The sequence below is a fragment of the Nilaparvata lugens genome, chromosome 8 (assembly GCF_014356525.2).
Source record: "Nilaparvata lugens isolate BPH chromosome 8, ASM1435652v1, whole genome shotgun sequence".
Lineage (NCBI taxonomy): Eukaryota > Metazoa > Arthropoda > Insecta > Hemiptera > Delphacidae > Nilaparvata > Nilaparvata lugens.
In genome coordinates, this window is record NC_052511.1 from 27,569,689 (window position 1) to 27,591,996 (window position 22,308).

Consider the following 22,308-nt stretch of genomic DNA (forward strand, 5'->3'; position numbering starts at 1 on the left):
CTTTTCCTCTTTGATTGTAGAGAGACATGAGCAACACATGATTTGAATGAATAATTGAGAGTAGGGGTAAAGTGAGAGTACTGAAGAAAAGCTGCCCCAAAGCTGCCCCTAAGCTGGCTCAAAGCTGCCCCCAAATCTGCCCCAAAGCTGATTCTTGGTTCTAACCTTGCCCAATTCAATGTAATCTGAACTAACTTAACCTAGCCATACCCCTAATCTCACAATAAATCTCAAATCCCCATTCCCACTTTTTTAGAAAAAACTAGATCCAGCTTTTTTTTATTTCTTGAATAACTAAGAAACCGTTAATTTTACAAAAAAATTACAAGAATAACTTTTTCCAGTATATCTAATTACGAATCCATTGACACCCCATTTGTCAAGATTGAACAAGAGATCTCATGGGAAAAGTAGATCCAGCTTTTTTCAATAACTAAGAAACCGTTAATTTTACAATAAATCTACAAGAATAACTTTTTCCAGTAAATCTAATAACAAATCCATCTACACCACATTTGTCAAGATTGAACAGAAAATAAGGATCTTATGGAAAAAGTAGATCCAATTTCTTGAATAACTAAGAAACCAAGAATAATTTTTTTTAGTAAATTCATTTGTCAAGGGATCCTAACTCAACTTTTTTTGAAACTGAGCAACAAGCACATAATGTTATTTTTATGTTGAGACCCTTTCTTAAGGAACACCAACCTCAGCACTAAACCCCTACATGGGATGACCCTCTGTCTTCAACCAGCTAAGTTTGAACTACTTGAAAACTCACCTCAGGTTGTATTGAGAAGAAAAAATATATAATAAAAATGTAAAAGAAAGAAGTCAAGTCAGATTTATTACTTGTTGATCAGACTGTACATCTTGATGAGAGTATTACCAAATATGAGTATATCACTGTATATACACACCATATATTCAACAGACATTCAATTACAATGATGAAATTCGAATTAGTTTAAAACAAGAAGATATTTATACACCTCCAAGTAGAAGTTTTCTCATAATTAAAGGCGAAATCAAAGTGAAAGATAAGAATGATGTTGAAACCAAGGACTTTTCACTTATCAATAATGGAGTTGCATACCTATTTGGTGAAATCAGATATGAATTGGGAGGGGTTGGAGTTGATCGCATACTTAATGTAGGATTGACAAAAACCATGAAAAACTATCTACGTCAATCAAAACTCAATGAAAAATTTATGGAGAATGCAGGATGGAAGTTGACTGGATGGAAAAGTTTAGATAAATTCTGCTTTTGCATTCCTTTGGATATGTGGTTAGGTGTAATGGAAGACTATAGAAAAGTTCTATTAAATGTTTGTCAGGAAATTGTTCTATTAAGATCATCATCAGACTTAAATTGTATTGAATCAGAAACAGCAAAATCGGTGAAAATTGATATTACAAAACTACAATGGAAAGTACCCTACATACATACTTCTGATACTGTTTGTCTTAATCTGCTGAGTTTAACACATAGCGATATACAAATTACCATTCCATTCAGGTCATGGGAATTACCAGGTCATGAATTTCCACAATTACCTGAAACTACCAATCTTCAATGGACAGTTAAGACAACTTTGAACATATTGAAACCTAGATTCATTATTCTTGGATTTCAAAAGAATAGGAAAAATGTTATAACTGCTAACAGGTCACATTTCAATTTCTGTAATCTGAACAATGTTAATCTCTATTTAAATGCTCAATCATTCCCCTATGAAAATATCATTGGTAATAAACATTTATTGTATCACATGTTCTCTGAATTCCAAAATGAATACTATCCTTATAACAGCAGTACATCAATTGAGTATAAAACATTTGATGAATATGCACCATTGGTTGTTATAGACTGTAGTAAGAAAAATGAACTATTAAAATCTGGAGCAATAGACATAAAGTTGACATTGGAAACAACAAATAATTTCTCAGAAAAAACCAGTGCCTACTGTTTAATCCTCTATGATAATGAGTTTGAATATACACCACTTAGTGGAACAGTAAAAAGAGTATTATAAATTTGAAAAAATCTTCTATAAAATAACAAGAAATTTGGTTAAAAACTAGACAATATTCAAATCAAAAGTATTAATCTCCCACACTCTACAAATGTATCAATATTTTACCATCAGTATCATCCCATCGATTTATCATTAATCTGTAGAATTGTTCTTGTCTTCCCATAGAATGATCTCCAACCATTTTCTTCAAATTTAATTTCAAAGCATTTTATATTATTATTTGATTTATCAGCTTCTTTCAAAGCACAATATATTCAAATACTGACTGTGATTATATAGTGTCAAATTTGCACTATCTATATGAGCTTAGATTTTTCAAATGAATTTATTTTATTAAAGTTGAATAATGTTCTTGGTCTGGGTAACCAAACCTACATTTTTTTCTGGGTGTACTCACCAACATCTACAATTTCTTTCTGGGTGTACTCACCTAAACCTAAGATTTTTCACCTATATTTATTACATTTTTTTTCATACCATTCTATAAAAGAGATTCCAGAAGAAAGGGAGAATTGTTGAATTAAGTTTGGATCAGTCATATACTTCCACTCTTTTTCATTATTGAGATTGATGTTTGGTAAGTTGCAGCTAATGGTATGCATTGTAAAAAATGGAAAAAATTCTGAATGAAATTTTTGATATCAACATTAATATCACTATTATTATCTTTATCATACAAATATCGACCAAATTTATCAACACTCATGATCTATTTTTATAATAAATGTTTAATACAACCTGAGGTGAGTTTTCAAGTAGTTCAAACTTAGCTGGTTGAAGACAGAGGGTCATCCCATGTAGGGGTTTAGTGCTGAGGTTGGTGTTCCTTAAGAAAGGGGTCTCAACATAAAAATATCATTATGTGCTTGTTGCTCAGTTTCAGAAAAAGTTGAGTTAGGATCCCTTGACAAATGAATTTACTGAAAAAAATTATTCTTGGTTTCTTAGTTATTCAAGAAATTGGATCCACTTTTTCCATAAGATCCTTATTTTCTGTTCAATCTTGACAAATGTGGTGTAGATGGATTTGTTATTAGATTTACTGGAAAAAGTTATTCTTGTAGATTTATTATAAAATTAATGGTTTCTTAGTTATTGAAAAAAGCTGGATCTACTTTTCCCATGAGATCCTTATTTTCTGTTCAATCTTGACAAATGGGGTGTCAATGGATTCGTAATTAGATTTACTGGAAAAAGTTATTCTTGTAATTTTTTTGTAAAATTAACACTTTCTTAGTAATTCAAGAAATAAAAAAAAGCTGGATCTAGTTTTTTCCAAAAAAGTGGGAATGGGGATCTTCATTTGAGATTTATTGTGAGATTAGGGGTATGGCTAGGTTATGTTAGTTCAGATTACATTGAATTGGGCAAGGTTAGAACCAAGAATCAGCTTTGGGGCAGATTTGGGGGCAGCTTTGAGCCAGCTTTGAGCCAGCTTAGGGGCAGCTTTTCTTCAGTACTCTCACTTTACCCCTACTATTGAGAATAATATTACCGTTTGGTTTTCAACATCATGATATTGGTGACATGATTGAACTGAAAAATCATTTCAAAGCAATATTATATCAACTATTAGCCTGAAATACATTCGATTGATTGAATATATTTTTTAAATATTACGAAACAGGTTGCAAAAATAGATTGAAGAAGATTAACCATGAATTATAAGAATAAAGAGGATACAGAATATTAGGAATACAGATTTTTGGATTTCCAAATAGGTTAGTGATCAAACTTCAATTCTTCTATACTCATGATTCATCCATCTATCAATCTACACCATGCGCTTTATACATTTCCTATTTATACTTTAGCTTTATTTGCCAAGTTCAGAATCACTTGTAACCACTCAATAATATTTTATTTTAATGGTATTTTGCGAATGCATACTTTTATCCAATACTGATATCCAACAAACAGGGGGATATACTGAAGGATCCAAAAAATGCATACACTCTTTGACAGTGGCAATCTTTGTAACGCACAGGCAGTTTTTGCAGTTTGCATGTTGACTACTCATGTCATGCTACCTGTTACTAGACTTTGGAGTAAAATACCAAGAGTAAGGCCCAATTGGCACAGAACATACGTCCAGTCGAGAAAATCATCGCCCGCGTCACATCTCTTTGCTGTATCTCGTGGCTTACAAGAACGGGACACTTTTTCAAAACTGTCAAAAGCTGCTGAATTGAATTAAACGGAATTGAAAAGACACTATCTCGCCTGTGTGGTGTGCATTGCATACGCCACGGCTCCGCCACGTCTGCGCCATGCCCGCGTCACGTCTCTGCCCGACTTCTGTCCTGTGTGAATGGTATTGATATTGGTGTTTTGGTATTGTAGTTCGATGTCTCGTCAACAGGTAAATTGACATAAGTAGTCCTGATTGACTGATTGACATCAGTAGTAAACTGTAACAACTGCCTGTGCTTTACCATAATATTCACTGTCACAGAGTGTATACATTTTTTGGTCCCCTCTGTATGTCAGTTTGTTGGATATCAGTAATGGATCAAAGTATGCATTTGCAAAATACCGTTCGGATAAAAGATTATTGAGAAGCTACAAGTGATCCTGTACTTGGGAAAACTAGAGTATAAATAGATGCTGAATATACTGAATACACGTATATACATATGAGTACTGAATCACAATCATCTCTCCAGGAACCGTTCAAGAAAGTTGATCATTAAAATGATTTAATTGAGCTAATTGAAATATCTTATCAACACCGAATTTCTCATTGTATTTCTAAATCAATTGTAGTTGGACATTGCAAAATGTTTGATTGTAAACACACACAGTTCTCAATACTGATGAGTTCACGTTCACGTTCGCCTATAATACACACAAACTAATCCAATATCTGTGCCTTCACATTCAATTTCTTTAATAACATTTTTTGGGAGACGGCAAAAGTGTAGTTTACTTTGAAGTCAGCTCTCTGTTTCAAGCTGCCGCCCCATACAATCAGTCCAGTAGTCAAGGTACACTTCTTTGTTGCTTTACGGCCCGGTCCAATACGTGTGCTGTCCAGCTAGTATAGAAAGAGTTGGCCTACCGTATAGAATGTACATTCTCGTATATTCTCTGATTCTGTCCGGTACCTTGTATTTACCGCGTTTACTACATATCTCACTATATATCTATTTATTATGTATTCCTTACAAGTATGTTCTTGAGAAAAAAACAGAGTCAATTCATAATCGTCACCTGTCACCTCTAGAACACTAGATTCATTTTTTTACTCCTTACATTTTTATGTGTAGCCTGTTTGTGAATCCTGTATGTGTGCTGCATAAGCTCCATAATGGAGGAAATGGTGACAATACAGTGTTGCATATTGAACAGTTGACCTGTCACACTCGTCTGTGGTGGTAACTGAGCCGACCAGAATAGAGATTGTAAGAAGTCTAGGCCTACTCATTATCATGCAAAGCAATGGTACGCCACGCACTGGAGTCGACAGTGCTCTGGAGGGTTGGGCTGCTGGTGCATAACCCGACCCAACCTTATGATTCATGTTTATTTCTCAATCGGTTTCATTTCGAAATAGTTATAGTACTGTACTTTCGTTCTGAATCACATTCTCTTCTCTGTACTGTATTTTATATATTGTTGTTCTTGTTCAGTTTATTCAAAAGTTAGCAGACAAATTTCTGTCTACTAACGTTGAGTTTATTCAACCTACACTTCCATTACTTTTCATTACTAAGAATCTTTATTTATATTTTTTCATTTCAATGCCAAATAATATGGCACAACTCGTTATGTATTTAGATCATTGTTTGGGTTTTTGTAAAAGGAAATTTTCTTCTAATTTTTTGTACGTGTAATGGATGAGATTAAAGGAAATTGCTGGCATATTGTCATAATGGTGATTATGACTTAGGTGAGGATAAATTTGCCTCTAGTTGAAGATAAATATGGAGCTTCAAAATGTGTAAAAGAAGATTAAATAAATAACAGATTTTTGGGAAAAAACCAGTGCAATATTATATTATAACTGATATCATGATGAAATTTATAATCATAATTTGCAGGTACATCAATGTTCGGTTTAAATATTATAATTATCAGGCACCTATGCAATATACATTTTACCTTTTAACTATAACCTTTCAGAGGTATTATTGGTAGGTCCTCGGCCTAATCGAATGTATCTCTTTAAATGATATTTTAATCTCTGATAAGTTACATCATAAATAGTGGGTCAACGTTAATTGTGTCCGTTTAGATATTCAGTATCATTGAATTTCTCTAATAACTTATCTACATCCATTCAACGTATTCATAAAAGACACTGCAGATTATGCAAATTACCTTGACTATTTCGTAAGTAAGTAATGACTTTTGTCTGATCCCTATTCAAAACCTAGAAATAGGAAAGAAAGAAAATTTGAATAACATCTTCGAACGATTCATTCGTGTTCTTTTTGTCATGTAGCACAAAGTTGTGAGGGCTTACAGTTCATTAGAGAATTACGTTTGGGTGGGTTCTATTTCTCATCTGGGTTTGGATGGAACTTGGTGGTTGGAGGAGCTTTGTCGCAACTCGTTGCATTCAGTCTGAATGAATGGCCCCTCGCTGTGCGGCAAAGTAATGAATGTATTCATGTTGAGCGGTATAATGTAGGAGATTTTCAAGTGTGGGCTGCTAGAATTTCATGTCTTGGTTCGTTACAATTTACTGCAGGAAATGACTTGAAAATGTTTACATAATATTCAATAACATTCATTAGAACTTGCTCCATTTCTCTGTTATTAAAGTCCATTTTTCTAAACTTCTAAGCTCCAGTTTATCTCCTTATAGTTTATTTTCGCAAAGCATATTATAAATGTATTATTTCCAATATTTCAATATTTAATCTCATTTATCAGAGTTTGTTCTATTTCACTGATAATAAATAAAAATTATTTCAAATACAGTAGCGGCATTTATTGGAGCCATTGGACCTATTTTTCCGTAATTTGTATATTTGTACTGTAATATCAGAACATGTATGATTCAAGGAATCTATTGATGAAACTTAATCTTTTTAAGCCAAGCTTGTTGTTCCCATAAGTTTATTGAGAAAAAAAATTATGTTCTTGATTTATCACAGTATTTTCTATCAGTTCCTTTCACAAAAATGCAATCACCTTCTCATATTACATTACAGTATATTCGAAGGAAATATATAGATAGGGTATTGTGGTAAATAGAATTTTCGACGTGACAAGGAAGATTTCTATCAATGTCACGGATATTTTACCATGAATATTGTCGCATGGTTTGACTTGCTGAATGAAAATCATGGAAAATGATTGCAGATTTCACTTTGACAAAATAGGATTGACATCAATATTGAATTGATCTTCACAGGAGGTAATTGAAAAGTAGATATCGAATTTCCTATTGTGTCTGAGAGGCAGTTGGCTTTCGACAATGTAATTTCTCTAATAGTAAATTTCTTGTACGGTATCTCACTTGAAGCGATTCTCTTGTTAGCCAACATATCAAAAAATCATGCTTTCAGAGATTAAACTACACATGAAAGGGAAATTCACCAAGAAGAGAAAGACTTGGTCAATCAACGTGAAAGTCCACCAGGAAGGTGTGAAGCTTTGTTTATTGAATTGATTGTCATCAAATGAATACAATATTTTGTCAAATCAATGTCTCTCTTTCATATCAAGCTTTCCGTTAGATTCAATAATCTTTTTCAATTTTCTCAAAGGAAACAGTTGAGTGAAAAGTATGAGATGAAAAATGATTTATTTCTTCATCACTAGAAGATAGGTCGTTGCAAACCTTGACCATTTACAATAATTATTAATATTTACTATTCACTAGACAAATTTACCTTATAACAGTCTATCACCATAGATAAATGATAGCTCAAGTTACTATCCTTTTTTATAAAAGAAAACTTATGCTATCTTATCTTTATGCTGTTACGTACAAACTTACAAGTAAGCTACTATGAAATAACATGAAATAATTGAAAGCTACTAATAAATTCTGGTATATAATCATTTCTAAATAACACTTTAATTCAATCCGATTTGAAAAAATATGTGTTTCACACCTCCCTAATAAGAATCAGTTTAATCTTGGTCATACTCTTAAGCCGTGTCCACACTGAACAAATGTTCGACATACATGTTCGGCAAACATGTTTGTTGAGGAGCTCCGGGACAAACATTTTGAAAAGTTTGGACAATCATTGTTTGTCAAACAAAAAATTACTGTTTTTCCAAACATTTTCAGAGTTCACAGATGTAAAACAGCAGTAAAACATAAAACCTGTTCTTCCCCTCACAAATATATTTTGTTCGGTGACGCGTCCACACTGGCCACGGGCAAACATTGTTTGTCAAACATAATACAAATTTGCCCAAACTTTTTCAAAATACATGTTTGACGAACATTTTTTCAGTGTGGACACAGCTTTATATATCCATAATGTATGTTTGATCTTATGTCCATAGTTTATGATAATATTAATAAAGCGTTAATCATCAGAGAGAGCAGTTGAGTAGGCCTACCTAAACGCCAAATATGAGAAAATTATAACATAAATTACAGCTTACTTTGACAGTGTTGTAATTTTACATTTTTCACACTAGTAATGTTCTATTCATATTCACAATTCAGCATTATTTACAATACAGAAATATTTAACAAATATGTCATTAATAAAAACTCATATTTTTCTCCGAGTAATATTATTGTATTGTTATGATTTGTGTGTTGCAGTTTTAAAAAACTACTCTGCACTCTTTCTATTTTAGACTAAATACCTACTTATTGCCGGTTGCCCAAAAGCCGGTTAAATTTTATTTAATCATGATTGATTTCATGAGAACTAATCAGAGAAGTCTTCTTTTCGAAAAAGCCTTCTCTGATTGGTTCTCGTAAAATTAATCACAATTAAAATTTACCGGCTTTTGTGCAACCTGGCCTTTTTTTCTTCTTTTTTCCTCTTCTTTTCGAAAAAGCCTTCTCCGATTGGTTTAATCCCTTTCTTACGAAACTTTAACCTCTCGTAAAAAATAAAGAGTTGTATTATCTGATTCTGAAGGTTTCTTGGATGAATCTGTACTACATACAGATTGTTCTGTGGTCATGGAGTTGTAATTGTTTGAAATATGCCCGTTGCTAAGATAAATGATTGTCGTGTTTATTTACTTCACTATTATTATTATGTTTTTATATTGATACTATTTGCATGAATAATAGTATGTGTTGTGGATGTAGTTTCGTGCAGGAGTTCGTTGGGGACGGAATCGAAGGGGTGACCCTGATTCTGGAGCTGCTTCGAGTGGTGCAACTAAGCCAGGCGTCACACAGCGGTCGACCCCCGCCCCCCGTGCTCAGGCGCAGCCTCCTGGACGAGCACGCCTGTCTGCAGTGCCTGAGCGCCTGCCTGCTCAGGTGCCAGGACGCCGCCCGTCGTCTCGCCTCCTCGCCCGCCGGCCTCTTCTCCGTCGCCGTATGCATCATGAGCAGTGTTAACAAGTCACGGCTGCTCGCGCTTGAGGTATATCATATTCAAAAAGTTCATTTTCTCATCAACCAAGTTCAACAACTATTAGTTTGTTGTTGTTGAGTTTGTAAGTTTTATCAGTTTGAGAAGAAGCTTCTCTGGTTTTTCACTTAAGCATCGGTTCCCTTATCTGGACATCATCGATTTACGATGAGACTTGCAACCTTACCTTCATACTGTTTCTTCCCAATTAAACTTTTCCCAAATAAGAAGTTCAATAGAATAAAACATTCTTTCGAGCAAACTCCCAAATAAAACTCTTCAACTCATTAATAAATCTAATCAAACTTGAAAAATCCAAATAAAATTTTTACAATAAAGTAGCCTACAATAAACGGATAATGACGGGTGATCAAAAGTATCTCCGCAGCAGCTGCGTGGTTGGCATATTGTGTTCTAACCCGTTTAACAATTTTTTGAGTGATAGAGTGTTTTTTGTGTATATTTTACTGCGGAGGGACTTTTTGTGTAAGAATACAAACAAGCTAGTAGATAATTTTCGGTATATATAATTTACAATATTTAATGAATATTCGTAATATATATAATTCATAATATAAGAATAGAAAAGATATACACATAATTTTTCCTTGTTAAAACTTATATTGATAAATCAGTTTCTTTCTTCCAGCGTTTTCTGTTCTTAAAGTCAAATTTATTTTGGTTGAATTTAATATTTTATGGCTAGACTTCCTCCAGCGCTGTTATAAGTTTTATATCAAGTTTTCATTTTTCAACTTCCACAAGAGGAAATGACAGTTCTTAAATCGATTAATAAGTCCTTAATCAATTGAATTTGAACAATTATGGAATCTTCTCTAAATTACGTTTCACCTATATTTTTTATTCCACTAGGATTTATCATACAACATTACACATCATTGGCTCCTAGAGTACTTGGAAAATGAGTTCAACCGAATACTATTTCCTATCTCTTGTTAGAACTTTCTCAAATTCTCAAACATGCTAGCAGCTTTTTACGAGTTACTTAAAAACTCATCCCACCATTTTATTGTTTTCCGTTTCATTTACTACACCACATAGCTTCTGAATCGAGGAAAAAGTATTTCACAGAAGGAGTTAGCATTCTGCGGCCGATATATTCATAATACGATACTAAATTAGGATGTTTCAGCTCCAGCCTTGAATAGGCTAGTTGATGTGGCACTTCTCCGGCTTTATGGGAGAGTCTCACGAAAGACAATAGGCGCTGAGATGTCTCCTGGTTATGGCTGGTAATGGCTCAGCTAACAAAGGAAATGTAGGCTTAAGCAGGTTGTTGCTGTGCTCTCAATTGGTTTGGCACATCATTATATAAGCTGATGAGTGGATATAAATACATGCCAGAATACTGCTTTAACCCACTTAAAAAAAGATTTCATTGCTGGTGAACAATACTTTTGTATACTTTTGTATTTGAGTTCTCGCAGTCCATTCTTTATCAGAGCAAGAGTGGTGAATTGTAGTCTAATAACTACAAAATTGGGAATTGGAAGAGCAGTTAGAATGTTTATAGGGATTGGAAGTAATGGAAGAATAAGACATTGATTTTGACAATATCACTTTATTTGTTAAAAATATTTCAAGTTACAGAGCCAGTTGTAGTAGGTAGGGAGTTGTCTTTATTGAAAGTCAACAGTAAAGAAAGTAGTATTGCCAAATTGATAGTTAGGAAAACAGTAAATGAAGTGAATGTTTACATGAGACAGGTTTCTGTAGAGGTAGGAACAATGTAAACAAAATGAATCTTGCTTTGTATCAAGTTGATGAATTCAACTTTCAACTAAAAATTGAAAAAGTAAACTTATATGCAAAGCATTATCTAGTGAACATGACTGATTTTTGTAAGCAAATTGGCTTTGTTGAAACAAATGAACCCATGAATAAAATCATGTTCTTGAAGAAAACAAAAGCACAAAGTCACCATTGATGTGTTACTATTCAAAGGTTGTTTCAAGTTGCTCACTTACAAGATGATGACTGTGAATCACATGATGAAAGGGTATTCCACGGCACTATGTTATGATTAGGAATCCTGTGTTATGCCGGGATTCAGAATAGCATAATCGCTACGCAGTGTATGGTAAGAGTCCATAATTGTGTCTTTTTTCTTTCCTGTAACCTATTTTTCTTGTCCCTTAATTGTTTCAAATTTCGATTCTTTCCTGTCTTTGTGTAATGTTCAGTAAATTTCTTCTATAATGCATATCTTAACCAATCTTGTCCATAGTCATTTAAATTTGTATTTTTTTCTGAAATAATTTTGGAAGTTAAAATAGTAGATTATTTTCCTAATCTTCAAATTGTTGATAAAACTTGACTTTTCAAAAATCTATCTATTGTAGTGTAAATAATTGTTTGCTTGCGGTATATTTTTTCATCATGTATTACATATTTTAATTATGTCTATTTTTTGTCAGGTATCATATTAGGTAACTGGGTTTTTCAGAGCAAATTATGTCCCATTTTCTCATTTTCAGTATATTTTTATTAAATATACTTCCTTATGAAAGTTTAGTACTGACATGTAGGATAGGCTCTAATTAATCTTTCTCTTCCTTGTATTTAGGAAATTTATTTACCCAAATTTTCTTTTTTCTTATTTGAATTTTTTAGGGAACTTATTTACCCATTATCCATCTTGATCGTCTTTGTATTGTAATATTGAAATGTTTGTACTTATTATACAGTCTTCAAATTCTGAAATTATTTAAAAAATAAATGCTTCAATTTAGAACATGCTAAAATTTAATCTTATGTATAAATTCTTTTGTTATAATAATAAAACTTCAAAATTTGAAAGTATTAATGAATTGTGTCGCCATATATATGAGATGTTCAATATAAATGAAAGTTAACTTGAATAATGTTTTCATTAAATAAAAACGTATTGTCATATTATTAATTGAAATGAGTTAAAGATTAAAATTTCTCTAAAGTTTTTGTAATTGATGTCTTTTTCTAAATTTTGAAAACTGTTTGTTCTATAAATTTTGATATGATTGATTATCGTTTAAAATGGATGCTGGAGTGTATGTAGAATTTTTAGTGGGGTTTGTTGATTAGAATTTTGCTGGTATGTGATTGTTTTTTGAGATGGAAACCCATTATTGCCTAAAGAAGGAATAACAGAGGTTATGACTTAGAGAGGCAGTAATGAGATAATATTTTTTGTGTTGATTACTTATGTTGATTGCCATAGATGCAAAATAATGATTAATAATGTTGATTGCCATAGATGCAGATGATTACTTATGAATATTGATTGCCTTTGAAGCAAAATATTAAAATATTATTGATGTTTTGAATGATTTCTTGTTTAATGATTGATAGTAAAGTTTTGTCATGAAATTTAGTTTGTGTTTAGAACATTGAAAAGTCGAAATAAACTATAGTATCCAACAAACGATGATTAATAATATTGAATAATTTGCTTTTCATAAAATATTTGAACAGTGAATAAATGGAAATGAAATTATCTTTTTTATTAAAATTTTGTAATTGATGTCTCCAAATTTCACAATTTATGTATTGCTGACTGTATAATAAGATGTTAACAAATTTCATTTTTATATTGATTATATACTTAGAAATAATTTTCATGTGTATTAGATTGTATTGGTAGCCTAATCAAAATTTTCTTTTTAGTTTATAAGCATTTTAAAATAACAGGTACAGCATGGACATTAACATCGAAATAATTATCACGTGAATCTCGAAATCAGCAACAAGTGAACGCCATGAAGAGTGTTAAGAACATTTGGGTGATTTTCGAACTAGTGTGACTCATTAATTGACTATCAACGCCAATATCTACACAAATAACTACGCCAATATCTATGCCAATATCTACGCCAATATCTACACCAATGACTACGCCGATATCTACACCAATGTCTGCACCAATGTCGAAGCCAATGCCTATGACAATGCCGATGCCAATGCCTGTGCCAATGTTGATGCCAATGCCTATGACAATGCCAACGCCAATGCCGACACCAATGCATACGCCAATGACAATGCCAATGCCTATTGCTGACCATGTAACTCAAACTTCAACACTACCACATTACCTGGAGGTAATTGCCATCCATGTTCACATTCACAACTTTGAATTCAGAATAACAGTCACAGTATCATGAAAGAATTGATTCAAAAAATCCTCTCCTAAATTATTCCTGTATGCAGAACTCTAAACCTTGAAAGCTGAAAATATCAAAAAAACCAAACCTTACCTAAATTAATCCTCACCTAAGTTAATCCTTTATGCAGCGTCTATCTCTTTTCCAAAAAACAAATTACATTGTCATTTCAAGCCTGAAATGTATATTGTATAATTATATGATACAAAATTTACATGACTCTGTATCGAGTTTGGTATGCAGCCGTCTACTACAAGCATGAGGCAATGCTAACTGAGATGTCACCTGTATTGAGTTTGGTATGCAGCCGTCTACTACAAGCATGAGGCAATGCTAACTGAGATGTCACCTGTATCGAGTTTGGTATACATCAGTGGACTACAAGTATCAGCCCAACACTACGAGTATTCGGATCAGCCCAACACTGATGTCATCACACTGGAGTCACACTAAACTGAAATTCATACTGAGTGCCTTAACGGACTGTTTTCCAAAATTTGCATCAATAAAATCAACAGCATCAATAGTGAAAGAAATTAACATTTTTTGATTTATTGAAATTTTATGTGAAAATTAAATGTAACAATTCATCAATTCATTTAAAAAAAAAAATTTGTTCAACATACTAAATTTTCATGCAATAAAAAATTGAATTTTTCTATCTATTAAATTTATGTGCAATTTCAAAAAACTATTCTTTTATATTTATTAAACTTTCTGTTGAGATATTTTCCTTAAATTATAAAGCTAAATCAAAAGTAATTTTGATATTCTATACTTTGAAATATTGTTTGGAAACGTACAGTGGCGGTTCTAGACATAAAAAACTGGGTAGGCAAAACTTATCATACTGTAGGTCTATTCATAGACCTAGGGTAGGGCTACTTAAGTAATTCATGTAAAAAAGACGTCAAAGCATATAGGTATTAAATGAAGATGTATTAATAAATATAAAATTGTTAATACTCATATTTAATTGTTCAATTCGACACTATTTTGCTAATAGGCCAACCATAATTTTGCTGTTTTAATCATTCTTTCAAATAATATTTCAATTTGATAGGCTATTTATTTGGAATATCGAAAGAAAATTTCTGAAATAAATACACATTTTAGTATTTATGAAATCAACGGTTTATTACACTTTAACATTATTTAGAACATAGAGTAATACATTTTATATTTACAACTGTAGTCTTCTTTGCCCAACATTGCTGAACGCCTCTAAGATTTTTTCAGGGTTCTTAATCAGCCTTTCACTTTCCTCTAGTTCAATAGATAAAATTGAAAGATTAGTTAGACGTTGTGTTGTCATTGATTGTGTTCATGGGAGGTTGCGGTACATGTACGATTTCGACCAAGGACACGAAAATGCGTTCGGTGGGAGCTTTTGACAGTTCAGGTACCGGTCGCCATCTTGGAACAGAGTGGAGTGGTGCATGCTCACTTGCACCATGTACATGCTCACTTGCACCGCTCGAAAAGTATGTTCCACAAAGCCGGTACCGGGATCAACGCTTCTTATTGGTCGAGAGTTAAAGCGTTGGTTGTCTGCTGTTTTGTTAGGTTATGTCTTCACATTCAGCATCTATATACTAAAAAAGGATGAGGCGTACGAAGTATTTTATTCCATTGATGGAATTAATTACAGAATAGTCGAAAAGCAAGAAATTCATTCATTATTGGCTGGAAAGTTTATTATTTTTGAGCTTTATTGACTATTCTACTAAACTAAGATTTGTTTATGTTATCTTTTAGTTGGAATTCTATATTTTGTTTATTCATTCCTAAGCCAGGATCTATCTAGATAAATGTCTGGATAGTAGACATAAATCAAGAAACTTTAATTATTAACATTTTGCTAATATTCCATAAAACGTTTTATTCATTAACACTAATTGCATAGAAAAAGTAGTCAAATTTTCATTGATGATAGCACAACCATCATTAATTATTAAAAAAAAACATGATTACAATATATATTTTCAAATTATAAATTAATAATTATTATTGATTCAATAATAATAAATTATTGCTGAAATGTTCACATTGATAACACCTTTATTATTTAGTCAACACCGATCTGTAAACGATTAATTTCAAAAGTACGCGCCAAAAACGGTGAACCAGAATTCGATTTTCGTTCGGTGGGAGCAAGTAGTGGTGCAGCAGTCACGTGGTTTCTGGTGACTGCTCACTTCGCCGAAGACGTACATGCACCGCAACCTCCCATGAACACAATCAATGTAGACCTGAGGTATGTTTTCCCCGTTCTAAGCATAGAAAGCCCTGCGTTCACGCACTGCAAATGTGGCATAGTAATAGAATAGAATAAAAACAATTTTCTGTTGAATCATCTAAAATACAACTCATGACTATAAACATTTAAATATACTTCCAAAATTTATTTTTTTATTTAACATTTTTAGGTTTACATGAAAAATTAAAAAATCTCATAAAAACTGGGTAGGCGGCTGCCTACCCAGCCTAGGCCTAGAACCGCCACTGGAAACGTATAACAAATGCTATTGATGAATTTTTATAATAATTTTCAATATTATAGGATGACATGTAATGTTTTTATAGAAAAATTGTTACTGTTCTCGAATTTAATTTCAACAATTTCCATTTGTTTCAATGTAATTTTTTCTTTACATTTTCAAACAGTAAAATTTTTTATGTCAAGAGGGGGGTATTTGTAATATTACATTTTTTCTTGATTAAAAACGAATCTTCAATTCGAGATCTATAAAACTTGATAGTAAATATCAGAGTAATCGATATGCGGACAACTTTTTAACTGAGAATTTATCGTAAATAATTGTGTTGCACATTCTATGGTATCACCGAAACTGAGTAACAGAATTAACAGATAAATAGATCATTATAAATATAGAGGATATATATAAATTTAAAATAACAGTTTCGAAATAAAGTTTTATTGAGAACAAATGTAAAATGTAAATTCTAAACTTGTAATTTATAATTTTTTTGGAATTTAATATCGGTGACGTGTTCATGACATCGACACTGATTTTGAGGTGGGGCTTTGCTTTGTACTTGTTAGGCTCTCTCTAAAAAATGGTTGCTGGCTATGTGTTCTGGTTTTGTGTTCTCTGAATATTTTTCTGTTTAAGTGAATTTGTAATGTTTTAAATTGAGTTTTGAACAGTTTTATGGTGTTCTAATTTTGTCTAAAATTGTTTTGTGTGTTTACAAGCCTATAGCCATTGTTTTTCAACTATATAAATGGATAAGTATTTAGCCTGTAATGATGTTAGATGCTTAAGTGTGTAAGGTATTATTTTTGTGGATTTGTGTTGTATATTGCCAGAATTCTTCTGGAGATTATAAGTTGGTTTGCTCTGAAAACTGGATTTCTCATTCATAAGCAATAGATCCATTCATAGTTTATCAAGAATCTACCATTTTGGAGCCGATAAATTCCTTTAGGTTAATAGGTGTGAAATGCTATCCAACCTATTTAGGAGAAAATGGTAGCACAGCGATCTGCGTAAAAGATATAACACTATTTTAATAATTTAAGAACCAATTTAATAATTCAATAAATGATAAATAAATAAATTGATATTATTTATAAATACTAATACTGAATATAAAATATTGAAATATATTCAATTATACATTTTGAATTTTATTTATCATTCATTATTTTAAATTATAGATTTTCTTATTTAAAAATTGATTGCTTGATAAATTATTTAGAAATTGAAAATTATTTACATTTGCAAATTAATTAGACCTTCAATCATTTATTGGAATAAATTATTGATTGAAATAAATTTTAAATTGAATTACTAATCATTATAATTAAATTATTATTATTTTATTTTAAATAAATTAAGGTTTTTATTAATAACAAAATTACTACGAAAAAACATTTGATGGATTTCAGGGAATTTTACCCATAATTAATCACTTTTCATATTCAATGGTAACTGTAGGAAAAATTCAATGTGAAATATGTGCGCAAAGTTTGTTTGCTGCACTCAAGAAACTTTTATTCCGCACTCGCCTATGGCTCGTGCGTAAACGTTTCTTTCGGTGCAGCAAACTGTCACTTTGCACACTAGTTGCACAAATAACTATTGTGTAAACCCAGCTGAGAAAAATAGGAAATTAGAAGAAGGTTTTATTTGAAAAGTGAACAGTGAATTCGGTAACTGTCTACTAACTTTGGAATTCGGTACCGTATGTAAAAGTGAAGAATTATCATCAAATTTAGTAAAAAGCTGAAGTGCAGTTTACAATTGATGAAATATTTTTACATGAATCCGCATGAAAAACAAATCAATCTGCCCATCAGATGAAACCCCTTCTTCAAGGCTTGCACTCTGAAATTAATAAATAAAGGCTGTTAATCAAAATAAGTAAGGATCTCTAATTTTTCAAATTAATTTCTACCACCTGGTCCTATGGTTTTTTTTACATCCCATCATTATCTTTCTGCATCCCATCCCTTCATACCTACCTTCTATTAACTTTTCCTGTTACATTTTTTACCCTCTCAGATTGAATGTTTTCCTAGTACATGGATAACCATAATTTGAAAACCCTTCAATTCTCCCCATTTTTGGTACAAGGTATTTTTTTTAGCAAAGTTATTGATTTGGTATACTATGATTGCTGTTATTGTTTGGCATGTTTTCTTTTGTATATTTGTATTGTATCTTGTGTGTGTAAGTGATGGAATGAATGAATAATAAAATAAATAACATGCCAGACATCATACGGCGTCTAGACTTCAATGTTTTGGAGTAAAAAATGACTAATTATGAAGAGTCTTTTCAGACCTCTAAAATGCCTTTCTATGCATATGGTATAGGTCGATTATGTTCGAAATTCCAATGTTAACTCAAGCCGATAGTCCTAGTAGCTCTTTTTTGTGAAGCTATGAGACACTGGTAGTCCATCATAATGTGCCGTTCTTAAGCTCTCACCCGGCCAAAACAGTATTAATAGGCAGTAGTCGAATACAGTAATCGGCTCGAGTTAACAAAAAATCTGCTTAAAATTTGGAACATAAACGAACTATTCCATGGGATTTTCTTATGCTATCTTTTCTGTATGACGATACACAATTTATTAAAATGGTTTGTGTATTTTGGGTTTGCAGTTGCTGACGAAGACATGCGAGCAGCCAGAGGCCAAGGGCCACAGTCCGGTGTCGGACGCCATCTCGACGATGCGGCTGCGTTTCGGGGAGCCGGTGCGTTTCCGCTTCCTGGTCGGCATGATGTGCGGCGCATGCGCAGACCTGCTTGCCGCCGGCCTCAGATTCATCAACGCGTTCTGGGAGACGGCGCCCGACGACCAACACCGCTTCTACATTCAGGCCGAACTTGAGCAGGCCGGCTTCAACACCGACACTATTACCAAGGTACTATCATTCATTTACTATGTCAATGAGGTATACCTGTACAAAGTGTCCCACAAAAGGTCCAACAGCCGAAGACCATAGATTCTACATGAAATTTGCAACAAAAAATGAACAGTAAAATTTTCTTATATCGACGTTAGTTTTCGTCAGTAAAACTAGCTCTGACGGGTCTTTATCTAGTTTTCTAGTTAAACTAGATAGTTTAACTAGGAAACTATCAGTCAAATTCTGATTCTAACGATAAGGATGGAGAGAGGATGACATTTTTAATAAGAATATAATTTGTTCCTTTCTTTGACGTTTTGAAACTTTTCATGAGCGCTCAAAATTGAAAAAGTAAATTCGTTAAAGCCAAATTTCAAACAGTTTGAACGCTCATAAAAAGTTTAAGAACGTCAGACAAAGGAAAAATTTGAATGTATCTTACTTATAATTATTAGAATCAGATTTTTACTGATAGTTTTCTAGTTATCGACTTTTTTCAAAGATATCGAAAAATAACGGGGTCCTACCCAGTTAGTGGCCAGCCTTACCTGCCTGCTCAGTTCTCTGACTTCAGCGGTAATAATGCTGCTACTTATAAGAGTAGATATTCGAATAAGATTATGAAATAATGCTGCTTTTCTGACTATTTGAGCAGGGAAGAGATGCTTACTGATTTTGGTAGTACCTAATTTTTGCTATATTTTCTTGTTTCCTTTTTCTGTAACGTTTATTCCTTCCATGAAAACATAATTGTTGCGACTCAGTGTTTGAGGCGGTGTGTGTGTGTGTGTGTGTGTGTGTGTGTGTGTGCGCCACACGTGTGCTATGATATGAATGATCCTCTACCAGGCATTTTTAGGTACTTCTTCTTTGTTTCATTGATAAAAATGTCACTTCATAACTCTTTAGTCATAAATAATAAATTAGAATCTATCAATTAAAGTACAGTGATTGATATCATTCAATGAAGATTGTACACTTTACTGGTATCTATTGAACTAGTTATTTATTAATTTGCAGATGATACCTCCAAAATCGGCTTCCGCTGATCTAGTTTTCACAGAACTAAATCGCTGGAAGAAGAACTTCATCAATGTTGCAGAATTGAAATCAAAGGCTGAGAAGTCGACCAAAGAAATTTCAACACTGAAAGAGAAGTTGGCTTTACTAGAGCGAAAAGTACAGGTAAGTAGGATTCTAATTGATCAATAACTTGAAGATTTCTCGAAATCGTTGGGTAATTAATTCATTCAATTAATTCAGAAACGCCTCCACCAGTGACTTTTGTGGAAAAATCAAATAGGTACCTTTCATAATAAAGATTTTCAGTTACACAAGGTGTTACAATTTACAGTAAGATGATGAAATAAGAATATTGGAAACTAAAAATGTAATTCGGTTTTATTGAAAAATTCGGATTATTATTTTTAACGAATTAAATTTATACAAATTCAGTTGGAAAAAATAGATTAAGACAATATATATTGAAAAAAAAATTCTATAAAGTTTCACCCTTCCTTTCAAAACCTTTGGTTTATATTTAACTTTTCTAATAATATTTTATTTAATGTGAAAATTTAACAAAATTGAATCGCAAACTTCTACAATACCTCTTCTTTCTAAACCGTTGGTTCATATTAACTATTCAAATAAGAAATATGAAACAAAAGAAAAAATATTATAAAATTTGAAATGAACAGATAAAATTTATTCTGCCAAACAAAAATTAACTGAAAGAATAATTATAATAATAAGTTAACTAACTCCTTATCATTTGATTTGAAAAGCGTTCTCTTTTATAGAAAGTGTTATATTTGCCAACAAGAATGTATGATTTTGCCTGTTCTGAGAAATGATTCTATATTATGAATAGTAAGTAACTCGTGTTCGATAAACATGATTTTATCTACACTCTCTAGATATAAAAAATTCACATAGGATATAAAATTATGCGTATATTGTTCATAAAACTATTTACTTTTTTCATAAGCCAATTTGCAGCAATTTTGCTATCATTATTTATTTATAATGAAATTTTATGTTCCAAATCACAAACTAGAAAATATATTTTCAAATCTATCTGTTTTGCATCGATTTTCTCTTCAGCATTCCTTATGAAGTCTTCATTCATTTTTTTTTGCTCTTATCTGGAAGTGGAGTTGATAGTGGAGTTAACGAATTTGAAACTATAAATTTATTTATGTTAAATATTCCAGTTTTTTCAAAGTCAACTTGATTATGAACTATTACCTGTTATTGAAATATATTTTCCAAATCAATCAACTTCAGTACCTTATGGTTCTATCGAAACTATTTAACAGTGAAACTTGAAAATGACAGGAATGCTGAAAATGTCATGTTTTTGAAAAGAAAACCAAAGGATATTAGTTGATTCATTAAGAAGACGACTATTTAGTTGAACTGCAAAAATACAATTAATGTGGGAAAATGGCTTGAAAATTATTTCAGTCAAGATGAATTCATGCCCGAAGTCTATAGGCAACTTCTCATTTCACTTTGTTAGGCAAAATCATTTCACTTATGATGAATTCATGTCTGATTTCTAGAAAACTTATGAAATCTAATGGTCCTTTGGAATCTAGAGATCCAACGAATTTAGTTAGTGTGACCTTGAAACCTAGTGTTACCTATTTATTAACTAGAAACCGGGCCCGAATAATATTCAATCAATCACCTACCTTCCTCATGCATGATAGTGATCATTTGAAAAATTGCATCTGTGCAGATCCTCGTCGAAGAGAAGACAGTACTGGTGTCGCTGGAGAAGTGCCTGAAGACGCGCTGCTCGGAGATGGAGCGAGAGATGGCGGCCGGCACAAGGAGGTCGTCCTCGAAGCTGGAAGGCAGTGGCTCTACGCCCGGCGAGGACGAGGGAATCAGCTCCTCAGACCAGGACGATGACTTGGATGTGGAACGCGAGCCACTTGTCTACGAAATGTACACTGTGCACAACGACACCATTGTTGTCGACAACAATAACACCGTGAGTAGAAGGCTACTGGAAAAATTCCAACATAGAGTAAAGATACCGTTTAATGCATCTAATTCATCTTGGAGTAATCATTTGTCTCTGGTTCCAAGTTAAATAGATTGGAAATATCTAGTGGAATTCTCCTAATTGTTTGAAATAATTCAAAAATAGTTTTGACAACCAAAAATTAATTATTGGCATGTATGAATTCCAAA

At 32.5% G+C, this 22,308-nt stretch overlaps 1 protein-coding gene across 2 annotated transcripts in view; it reads left to right on the forward strand.

Moving 5' to 3' along the window:
• Positions 1–22,308, forward strand: part of LOC111044883 — a 130,523-nt gene that overhangs the window by 103,857 nt on the left and 4,358 nt on the right. For both annotated transcript variants that reach the window (XM_022330137.2, XM_039434408.1), the window contains exons 4-7: positions 9,285–9,567; positions 18,853–19,116; positions 20,122–20,286; positions 21,848–22,105. In XM_022330137.2, coding sequence (XP_022185829.2) covers positions 9,285–9,567; positions 18,853–19,116; positions 20,122–20,286; positions 21,848–22,105 — 970 coding nt within the window. The remainder of the gene's footprint in view (positions 1–9,284; positions 9,568–18,852; positions 19,117–20,121; positions 20,287–21,847; positions 22,106–22,308) is intronic.